This window comes from Clytia hemisphaerica, unplaced genomic scaffold, assembly GCF_902728285.1.
Source record: "Clytia hemisphaerica strain Z4C2 unplaced genomic scaffold, Clytia hemisphaerica genome assembly, whole genome shotgun sequence".
In the NCBI taxonomy this organism is placed as follows: Eukaryota; Metazoa; Cnidaria; class Hydrozoa; order Leptothecata; family Clytiidae; genus Clytia; species Clytia hemisphaerica.
This window is the reverse complement of record NW_027103726.1, coordinates 1,529,169-1,540,047: the sequence shown is the minus strand read 5'-3', so window position 1 is coordinate 1,540,047 and position 10,879 is coordinate 1,529,169. Positions and strand designations below refer to the sequence as shown.

General features: G+C 34.8%; 1 protein-coding gene and 1 long non-coding RNA gene across 3 annotated transcripts; both read left to right on the top strand.

Moving 5' to 3' along the window:
• The first annotated feature begins 838 nt into the window (after positions 1-838).
• LOC136804720 (acid-sensing ion channel 5-like) lies at positions 839-6,777 on the top strand. Of its 2 annotated transcripts, XM_067061331.1 has the most exons (6): positions 839-992; positions 2,372-2,543; positions 3,493-3,543; positions 4,560-4,752; positions 5,159-5,250; positions 6,268-6,777. In XM_067061331.1, the coding sequence occupies exons 1-6, from the start codon at positions 852-854 to the stop codon at positions 6,399-6,401; spliced, it is 783 nt and encodes a 260-aa protein (XP_066917432.1). In that variant the 5' UTR covers positions 839-851; the 3' UTR covers positions 6,402-6,777. The 2 variants fall into 2 exon arrangements, with proteins under 2 accessions (XP_066917432.1, XP_066917433.1); XM_067061332.1 differs by lacking the exon at positions 3,493-3,543.
• Positions 6,778-7,369: 592 nt separating this feature from the next.
• LOC136804728 (uncharacterized) lies at positions 7,370-10,600 on the top strand. The gene is made up of 3 exons (XR_010846297.1): positions 7,370-7,503; positions 9,336-9,586; positions 10,282-10,600. It is a non-coding gene; the product is annotated as an uncharacterized lncRNA (long non-coding RNA).
• Positions 10,601-10,879: the final 279 nt, after the last annotated feature.

The window sequence follows — 10,879 nt, the reverse complement described above, 5'->3', positions numbered from 1 at the left end:
TCCGTGCACTTGCCTAAGTAGCCCGTAGATTTTATGAAAATAAATCTTATCGGAGTTTTTGATTTTTTTGCATTGTGGGATTGTTTTGGGGGTATAACAATAGAAATCTCTTAACCCTTTAACTGCCCGTCGTTTTTTTTTAAGGTTCGACCTATTTGCCGCGGGAAAAAAAAAAGGTTCGACCTATTTGCCACGGGAAAAAAAGAAGGTTCGACCTATTTGCCCGATGTCGGCATTTGCCGACAAGGTCAAAAGGTAGCGATTTTGACTTCATTTTCTGAATAATATATGAAGTATCAGCCAAGGACTATAATTTTGAGTTGAACATTGTTGAATAGTTATTTTTCAACATAGAAAAGCTTTTAACTAACATCTTTTTTCATTTCAAACCATCTAATACAAAATCTTTGTAGAAGTGTTAAATTTTTGGGCAAAGGAATGGAAAGTGCCGATGTCGGCAAATCCCGACATGGGCAAAGAAATCGAAAATGCTCATGTCGGCAAATCCCGACATGGGCAAAGAAATCGAAAATGCTCATGTCGGCATATGCCGACATGGGCAGTTAAAGGGTTTTAAGAATTCCTCGAGGGAATTCTATTGTAATACCCCCGAAACAATCCCACAATGCATCGCTGTTTTAGAAAAATTAAAAACTCCGATATGGTCTATTGCCAGAACTCCGAGTGTTCCAAATATAGGTTTTTCTTATTAATTTTTTCGTTCTTTATTTTTCAGATTCTTGTTACCAATTCAATGGATTGGAATCGTCATTATCGCAGTCTTTAAAAGCACCGAAAAGATCTGGTGGTTACTTTAACGGTTTTGATTTAGTATTGGTTTTGGAAAAGCCATGATAGAAAACCTTTCCTTCTCTAATGTTGTTATTACCATGTTTGAGAGTTTCGGGACACGTGATGATCACATACCGATTAATGGAGTTATTCAACTTTCCACTGGAACAACACTTTTTGCAAAGATCACCGAAAAAGAGGTATTAAATCTTAGTTTTGGGCCTAAAACCCCCATTTGGTTGGTATTCTCCCCCACCTACTCTTTTTCCAGGGCTCCCCCAATTGGAAAAAATATTTTTGTGACCCAACATTTAATCATCTATTTGAAATGTTATGTTAACTTCTGCAATTTCTACCCCCACTTCCCATAAAATATCCTGAGATCCCCCATTTGCATTAGTCTCCCCATCAAGGTGAAAATATCCACTTCCCCTCCATCAGGACAAAAGTTGATCCCCCCATCTTTCTGGGGGAGGATCCCATGGGGTTCCGCTTGAAGGAAACTAATTTCTATATATTATTTAGAGGGGGTTTATCTAAAGAATCCTGCATTACTAAAAATAGACAAAAAGAACGACAAATTACGCATGCGTGTTACAATGCAGGATCCTTTAGAGGAACAGACTGTTATAAGCCTCAGCAGAATAGTAGAAAAACGTCGAAGCAACGTTGTGTGCCAGCTGGGCTGTGACGCTTATGGTAGTGAATATTTAGATCCTGTTGCTAAAGATACAAAACAATTCGAAGCAAGGGTCCAACCTAGTGATAATTTCTAAGCCTTTTAAAAATATAAATTTCTTCCATTCTGTTTAAATAGAGGAGTAAAAAAACACAGTGTTCTCCCTTAAAGTTTTGTTTAGAAGCTTTGACTACTAACCATGAATTATGCAGTTTGTCAGATTTCTGTGAAAATAACCATTTGAAATTACTAGACATAATTTAAAAATATCTAAAAAATATGATTCTATCCCAGCTGGCACACAACATTGTTTCAACGTTCATCTAACGTTATATGGACGTTGTAAACATTAGATGGACGTTGAAACAACGTTGTGTGCCAGCTGGGATTACGTACAGACAAAGCTTATACGTCACATTTTGGTCTCTAACAGTGGATCTTAATTATGCAATTCCGTCGAAATAGACCTTTTCATAAATTATATCACGAACATCACTTGCCTCGTTTTGAAATTATTGCCATGGTGATTAACTTCCAGCGTATTTTATTACAATTACTTTCTATTCATAAAAAAGATCATTTAATGTCTCAAGGGATATGATCACCATGGAAATTATCTGGATACGAGGTAAGTGATGTTCGTGACGTAATTTATGAAAATGTCTAAATTCTCTGGTGATTAATTAAATAGCACACCGCTATGCAAACGTCATGATTATTACTTTTAACATTTGACCGAAATTCAATCCTACAATCCTTTTCATCTTGATTCGTAATGCGTGCAAGTTATTACTTTTGTATTGTCAATAAGTGTAATTGACTTGCAAAAGCAATTAATGCAAAGGATGATGGGATCAAAACTTGGACGAACAGTAATTTCGATGTTCTTTACTCTTTCAGAATAAAATGTTACCGAGTCCCTATAATACCCATTGTGGTACCAAAACATTCAACTTTCTTGATCCGATACTGAAATACAGCAAAGGTCTTTGTATTATTGATTGTATTATTGGTCACATATACAAGTATATGGCTTGTGTTGGAGAAGAATTCCGCTCTCTCATAAATGATGGTTAGTATTTTTATCGGAATACCTTAACGCCTTTTTTTCTTTATTGATAATCATAAACACAGGGTACACTACGAACATATACTACAAAATACTACTAAACATTAATATAGTCCCTCCCTCCGCTAGAAACTTAAGTTATATCGCCAGAGGTAATAGACTATGAAGAAAGGGTAAGGGGTAAGGGTAAAGCCTTTTAACGATTTTTATATCTTAACGAACTTCAACCAACCACTGCCCAATCTTCTAGATTAGAGCCGTTAGAAACGTCGAAACCTCACTGGCTTTTCATAGCAGTAAATGTTGACTTAAATCGGTATTAAATGTAGTACTTTAGTTGATTCATGATATTCATGATGTAATCTTTTATACGGAAGCACACAAAATAATCCGGAACTAGTGGCAAAATTTGCCACTAGTCTTTTTGTTATTTTGCCACTAGTTCCGGGTTTTCTCGGGTGCTTCCGTATAATAGATTACGTCATGAATATCATGAATAGATAAGTTGTTTAAAAGAAATGCTTTTTGCGAAATTTTGGATGTAAGAAAAACTACACTTTTTTTATAAGAACCAGTAAATTTTTGCTGAGGCTCGGCTGTTCTTATTTTTTGGCACTTTCAGCCTTGAATTGTTCTTATTTTATTCTTATTTTTTCTAAGGTAAAAAACAAGTTTTGGCTATTTGCTTTACTATTTAGAGGATTTTAGAAACCAGTGATTCTTTTTGCTATAACTCTCTAACTTCAGCCACTCCACTGTTCTTAAATTGTTCTTATTTTTTGGCATTTTTGAGCCTCATTGTATTTATAGAATTGTTCTTATAAAAAAAAAAGTGTATGCTAAATCATACTTTAATCAGTAGAGTGAAATCAACGCTTTTTAGGTAAATGAAAATACATTGACTCCTCATCCGTTGAAAAGAAAGTGATATTTTCTCACTTATATGTTTTAGGTTATGACTTTTGTTTGCTTAAAGATCTTCCAACCTATCATCAAGTTCTGAGTAAGTACGTTTTCTTTATAAAGCCAAAAATTTTGAAGCCTTCGGATGTTCTTAACTTTTTGAGGTTTAAGCCTAAAAATGTTCTTAATATGTTTTTACTGTATTTTCGCCATTTTTTTATTATTTTTGTCAATTTTCCTAAGAAATTATGTGTTTTAAAGTCTGTGAAGCCTTAAAATGTTCTTAGCTTATTCTTAACATTTTGGCCATCGAAGCCTTATGCTCTTATATAGTTTGTTCTTATTAAAAAAAAACGTGTATACTTAGTATTTCTAGATCATTCAAGGTTTGATTCGACATCTATCATTTGCTATACGTTTTTTATAAGAACAAAAAACATAAAAACATAAGGCTTCGATGACCAAAATGTAAAATATTAAGAATGTAAGAACTATTCGAGACTTTGAATTTAAAACCGATTTCTTAGGAAATTGTACAAAATACTCTAAAACAGATATTTAAGAATATTTCCAAGAACATTTTAGGCGCTTAAAACTCCAAAAGTTAAGAATATCAGGAGGCTTCAAAAAAGTTTAATGTTATTAAAAGGAGCGTATATAGACGACCTTGTAAAAATATACACTGTCAAGTCCTGTCAAAGCGAATCGCAAGAAATAGTGATTTTACACATTTGATATCCATGTAGAAATGCAAGTTCTTCATAGAGAATACAGAATATACACGCCTTTTCTTTTAAAAGAATAACTTCTATAAGAATATCAGGTTGAGATTTCAGAGTTAGAACAATAGGCCTATTGTTTAGAACAATAGAAAAATAAGAATAATGCTCACCCTCAGCCAAAAATTACTATTCTTATAAAAAGAAAAGCGTGTATTCTATACTGACTGAAGACTGCCTGAAACGGCACGAAACTCCGAGTATCGGAAAAAAAATTTGTCTTTATTCTTGGCTGATATACCACTCTACCGATGGTATAGAGCACTTTCTTGAATATATTCTATACATTCTTTGAACACAAAAGTTCCCTTATTACTCTCACTCATCACCTTCATAGATGAATTGTATGAAGAAGGCGATGTTTTCGAAAACACTTGCTACCATACATGTCCGAATGAATGCGTCCGAAAGTCGTACACCATCCGAAAATCAACATACCGAATCGGAAGTCAATCTGTATATGAAGAAATGAAGAAAACAATACCAAAGTTCAATAACAGAAGTATCAACGAGATTGAAAAATATATCAGGTCAGGTAGATAATAATCATGTCGGCGATCCCAAAAATATCAGCAATCTGATTGGTTAAAAAGAGTGTAATATATCTCGTATTTTACATGTACAAAATATAAATTGACGAGAAGATGTTGTTGCATGTAGAGATATAGCAGCAATCTAACGCCATTTTGCTACAAAAGTGCCCTGCGCTTTTTTATAACACAAAAGTGCATTTTTGGGTCACCGATAAACCAGCCATCAGACATTTGCTCGGACAATATGTACTTGAAGAAAAACCCTAATCTATTATTCTAGTCAGATTTAATCTTTCCTGACTAAATTAGCTGCTACATCCTGTAGCGTGTGATACTACTCCTATAGCATGTGACAGTACTCTCTGGTAAAGAGTTGCCAATTCTTTTTTAATCTCTTTTCTAGTGATAATATCTTGAAAATCCATGTTGCGTTTTTCGATAACACGGTTGAGACAGAGGAAATGCAACCAGCCGTCTCTTGGAATTCTCTCATAGGTAAATTTATACCTTATCGGCCAAAACTTAGTCGGCCTTAATTTTTAGCTGGCCCTAATTTTAGTCACTAAGCCAAAATTTAGTCACTTGGGGCCGACTAAGTTTTGGCCGATAATGTAATCAATTTTCTTCGCTACGAATATTTGTGTAGTTTACCTTTCAACAAATCAAATGATTATTTCAAAGAGACCTCTGTGTTACAGACCCCGTGGGACCGCAACATCACTGAAAATTTTAGCCAGAATTTCGTCCCCATCCCCATTGAGGAAAATACCCCACAGTTTCAGACCCACTGGGAAGTTGACTTCGTTTTTACGCCCATTTGAGATTCAATGAAAAAACTACACTAAAAATCATCCCCAGTAGACTTTTTGACCTGGAATCAATAGGATTTCTTTCCTTATTGAGATATAACAATACACCCCCTTCTCACAGGCCCACTAAGAACCTCTTCCCACTGGAAAAATTGCTCAAAATGTGTTCGTTCTCACCTTTTATTGCGTCACACCCTGGTAAGGAAATATTTTAGTACCCTTAGACTTCTTTCGGGTAATATTATGGTGCGAATAGTGGTTAACTTAATTGTATATTGGTCATTCGCATTTAGGAACACCTCCTTCTCACAGACCCGGCAGGATATTTTCAGCCAAAACTCGATTGGGATTGATATTAGCCAGAAAATTCAGCGGGATGGATAAAATAGCACAATATTTTGCAGTGAGGATTTATAATTATTTTCAGCGAGGACAAAAATTGGGGTTCAATTTTCCACTGGGGACAATATTTTGGCCAATTTTTCCAGTGGGTCTGTGAGAAGTGGGTGTAGTTTTGGGTTTTGTTTAAGAAGGTTTTAGGTTTAAAACTAGTAAAGATATTGAAATGGATATAAATAAATAAAAACATTCGTAAATTATTTAAACGATTCTGAAATGTCAAAATGAAGACATGTTTAGTTACTATAATGGGTCATTTCTATAATGTTCCTTTATGGAATTTTTTCAAAATCTTTCTTTTCAGCGACCATGGGTGGAGCAATCGGGCTTGGTCTCGGATTCAGTTTCATCACCGGATTCGAATTTCTATTCTTCTTTTTTGACGTCATTAAATTGGCATGGCAACGACGTAAACAAAAACAAGTTCTTGGTATGTAAATTGACAAAGTATGCACAAAACGCAACACAGGTGTTTATTTGGGTTTTGCAAGTCAATATATGTAGGTTATAAAACACGAAAAAGCTAAGGATTGGCAATCGACAGGGACTGGAACTTGAAAGTGTTACCATCTTAAAAAAGCCCATCAGGATAAAGGGATTTCTCATCCATCATTGACATTTTTCTATATTGCAGTTATGTCATTTTTGGTTTAACCTGACGATGGTTTCATACGGACAAGACCTTCGTAAAAATTATATCTTCGTGATGAATTTCAATGAATTATAATTAAAAGTACCCGCGTGAGAACTTTATATTTAATTATAATGTAAAATAAAAAGTAGAAATAAAATATTCATTATATTAAAATGGAAACTCAGAAATTTTTTTTTGTTGCTAGCGTGTGATAAATGAGGTCACTGTCTGAAATTTCGAAATCTTGATTAAAAAAATGAATTTGGATTATAGAAATGTACTTTTGTTACTATTTTTCATTTATCTCATTGGTTGTCTGGATATTCCTGATAGAGGTAACTTTTTTGATATTGACGACAATGTTATCGCCCGTTGCAGTGATAGTAAAAGCGGGAAAATATGGCGGTATGGCGTTATGGCGGCATACAGGAATAAATCGGTGGAAGAGTTTCGAAGAAACAACTGGCAAACTCTACCGGCTGTAAACTATTTTCGGCAAAAAGCCTGTTTGCGAATTTTCTTTTGCTTTTGGGCTTATTTCTTAGATAGTGATTTGTCTTAGACTATACAGCATAGTCTAGGAAGATACGAAAGTTGAAAGGAGCATTAGACATTTTGCTTGTTTCGTGTGCAGGAAGAACTGAAAACTCATCCCTCGTTTTGAAACGATTATCGAGTTTATAAAATATCATAAAAAAATTTTTAAGTTTCACGAATTTTACTCAACAACACTTTCGCGATTTTCTGAAATCTTTATTTTTAATGGAGCTTTTACGAATGGCTAGGGAAAATGAATTAAAGAATAATTCCAAATCTGATGCGGGTAATCTTCTTCCCCTTGATGGAATAGTATGAGACGAACATTGGTGAATATCCTGTTGGTGCTACTCAATGTATCGTCGAGAGGTAAGGCTGGCAATTTTCTGTGCTTATTTACGGCACACCTAGACACTTTGTTTCCAAAAGAATCTACATACTCTATAAGAACACCCCTGTGTCACAGACCATTGAGTTTAAAGCCCGAAGGGCTAGAATAGAATCTCTAACCTTTCTCAGGCAAGAAAAAGTGAAGCCTTAAAAAATGCACTGTATTTTTGACGACAGATTGAATCTAGCAATTCCTTTGTTTACGATTGATATTTTTTTCGAAATTTGGCGGTAAATTTTAGTTTCAATCTGTCATTTGTGTAAAAACCAGGCGATCCGCTCAAGGCCGCGCAACTTTGGTAGGATTTGTTGGCTTCAAATCCTACCAAGGAGATTCGATTCTAGCCCTTCGGGCTTACATTTTATTGTCACAGACCCGCTGAGACCCCAGCCCCACTGGGAAATTTAGCCAAAATTTTGTCCCCGGTGGGAAAATACCCTGGAATTTCAGCCCCACTGGAAAAATGACTTTTATTTCCTCCCCACTCAAAATTGAATGTTTAAAAACTGCACTCGAAAATCATCCCCACTGGATTTTTCAGCCTTAGAACAATAGAATTGCTATCCCCATTGAAATTGCTATAGGAATATTTATCCCCACTGAGAAAAAAAAGGTTCCACGGGGCTGTGAGACAGGGGTGTATAAGAATACTGAAGAAATTGGCCAAAACATTAAGAATATAGTAAGAATATCAGCATACATGTTTTTTTTATAAGCATTGCACTTATAAGCATATCTAGGCTCAGATATGGGGAAAAATTAAGCATATGGCAAGCATTACCTCGAGCCTACGAAAAATGTTTTTTTCCTGATTTTGGCTTGTTTTGGCTGGAATTTTATGGATTTTCAGTATTTCTCTAAATTTATGCTTTAGCTTTAAGCATCCCCTCAAGCATTTTTCAGCCTTATTAAGCTTTTAACTTAAGCATCTCTGAGCCTGTTTTCGGATTTTTGTATGCTTATAAAAAAAAAAACATGTAATGGAGTTTAGCAGCTGAGCCTATGATTGCCATTTTTAGAGCATTTTTACCTGAAAATTTCCAGTCACCTCTCACCTCTCATTAAGGTTAAAAAATTTCATAAAAATATCACGAGGTATGTATTACATGATAATTTTAGATAGCATTTAGATCCTAGCCGAAGAATACCTCAAAAATCTTTTTTAGGGTGACTATCCCAAAAGGTTAAGAAGACCAAATGTCATTAAGAATGTCATTATACAGGGTGTCCCTAATAAAAGTATCGAGTTTGAACATGCGATTGAGTAAAAAAGTTTGTGTGTGTTATCGCTAAAATATAAGAACGTTCTCCACCACATAGGCTCATTACAAAAGGTAGTTACAACGTATAAATTAATCAATAGCCCTTTTACTATTCCCCTGTTGCATAAATGTACGTCTTTAAAAATCAAAATTAATAAAAATTCAAATTCCCTCATTTTACTTTTTTATTGTTCCATACGTTCCATTTTTATTATTTTCATAGTTTTACATACGATTCTTTACAAACATGTTTTAATTGTTGCGTTTTTCTCATGATCGTAATTTCGTTGCATTTGTAAACAGGCAGAGTATGTTTTTATTGTTACGTAATGACAAAGAAAAAAGAGGGAGAGCTTAAAATACAATTTTGTGAATACACACTTAAAACTTTCTACTCAATCGCATGTTCAAACTCGATACTTTTATTAGGGACACCCTGTATACTAATGGACCTTGAATTATTATGGAAAGAACCTATTACAACGACCTGGGGAACACATTCATAGATCATTTTCTAATTCAATTTTGTATTTTTTCAATGGATTTAGTTCTATCACTGAAATGCTACAAATGTATACATGGAGTGAATTGCTATAACAATATGACCTTGGAGTGTTCCACGAAAGAGAACGCGTGTTTTACGCATTATGAAACAAGGGAAGTTTATTCGTCACCAGACTACCAAGATCATATTGAGGTATATGTTCATCAAGACTGTGGTACTGAAAGCGAACAATTTTGCAGCGACGCCGAGATGTGTGGACGTCGTGCAATCTCAGTTGGATTTGTCTCATGTAAGGTAAGGTTGTTTCAGTGTATCACTATAAAATATGGTATATAAAATACACCCTGTATGGTCGGACGCCTATTTCTGCAGGGTATGACACTTTGATTTTAGAAATCACACTGACCGCTTATTGGAATACCCACTTCTCACAGACCCGTTGTTTTCAAGTCAGGAAATTCAGTGGGGATGGGAAAAATAGCATATTATTTTGCAGTGAGGATTGGCTTGTTATTGGATTATTTTCGGTGGAGATAAAAATTTTCCCACCGGGGACGATATTTCGGCCAATTTTTCCAGTGGGAAGGAGTCCCACTCGACAGGGTCTGTGAGAAAGGGGTGTTTTGGAGCTGTAAAGAAAATAATTTGAAATCACCAAAACACAGGTAATTTCTAATCCCATATTGGAAGTAAGTCCATTTCCATTTATTTTATCTCAATACACGAATTTTCCTTTTAGCAGATTCATGTAAAAAAGTCACGAAAAAACCGCCGAATAAAGCTCTGATTGGCTGAAAGCACACATTAACATATTTTTTTTTTCAAAATGTCCAAAGTATAGAGATAATGTTTGTATGTCTCAGGCAAGCAGAGCTTCACTAGACTTTTGTTCGCGACTTTTTTTAACATTAATCTACTAATAGGAAATTTGTGTATTGGCTGAAGAATTTTAACTCAGGTCAAAACAATGAGTTTCAATTCGATTTTAGGTCTCATGGTGCAAACATGATCTCTGCAATACAATTGATAAAGACTTATTCGCAACCAAGCGACAAATTTATTTCGGCTCAAGCTCAACAACAACTAGATCTATACTATGGATTAAATTTTTGGCAATGCAAGTTTATCGCTTTGTATTTAGTGACGTGATAATGTGATGAAAGTATGATCTATACATTACTGACCAGATGAATCTGTGGTTTGGAGGGCATGAAAGTTACCTCTCGCTTATGAAAGTGAGTCGTTGGTATTCGAATTGGTTTTCTATTAAATTTGGTAATGATATGTGTACTATGATATAAATATTTTAATCTATAATATTCAATATGTTTTCCAATATTAAAGAGTATTCTAAGCTCCAAGCCACTAACCGTGCCAGTTCGTCTTGGAGCCTATTATGCATAAAAATTTATAGTTCATGAAAGACCGGGAAACATTTTTCCTACATTTTTTATTTAAATAATAGCACCCCTGTCTCACAGTCCCGGTGGAACTTCTTCCCACAGTGGGAAAATTCTATTCCCATGTCAAATAGTCCAGTGTGATGGTTTTGGATTGAATTTCAAATGGGGATGTAAACACAAAGTC

Coding starts and splice junctions, on each gene's coding strand:
- LOC136804720 (XM_067061331.1), top strand. CDS start 852: ATGATAGAAAACCTTTCCTTCTCTAATGTTGTTATTACCATGTTTGAG. Junction 993..2,371: donor CAAAGATCACCGAAAAAGAG/GTATTAAATCTT, acceptor TTACTCTTTCAG/AATAAAATGTTACCGAGTCC. Junction 3,544..4,559: donor AACCTATCATCAAGTTCTGA/GTAAGTACGTTT, acceptor TCACCTTCATAG/ATGAATTGTATGAAGAAGGC.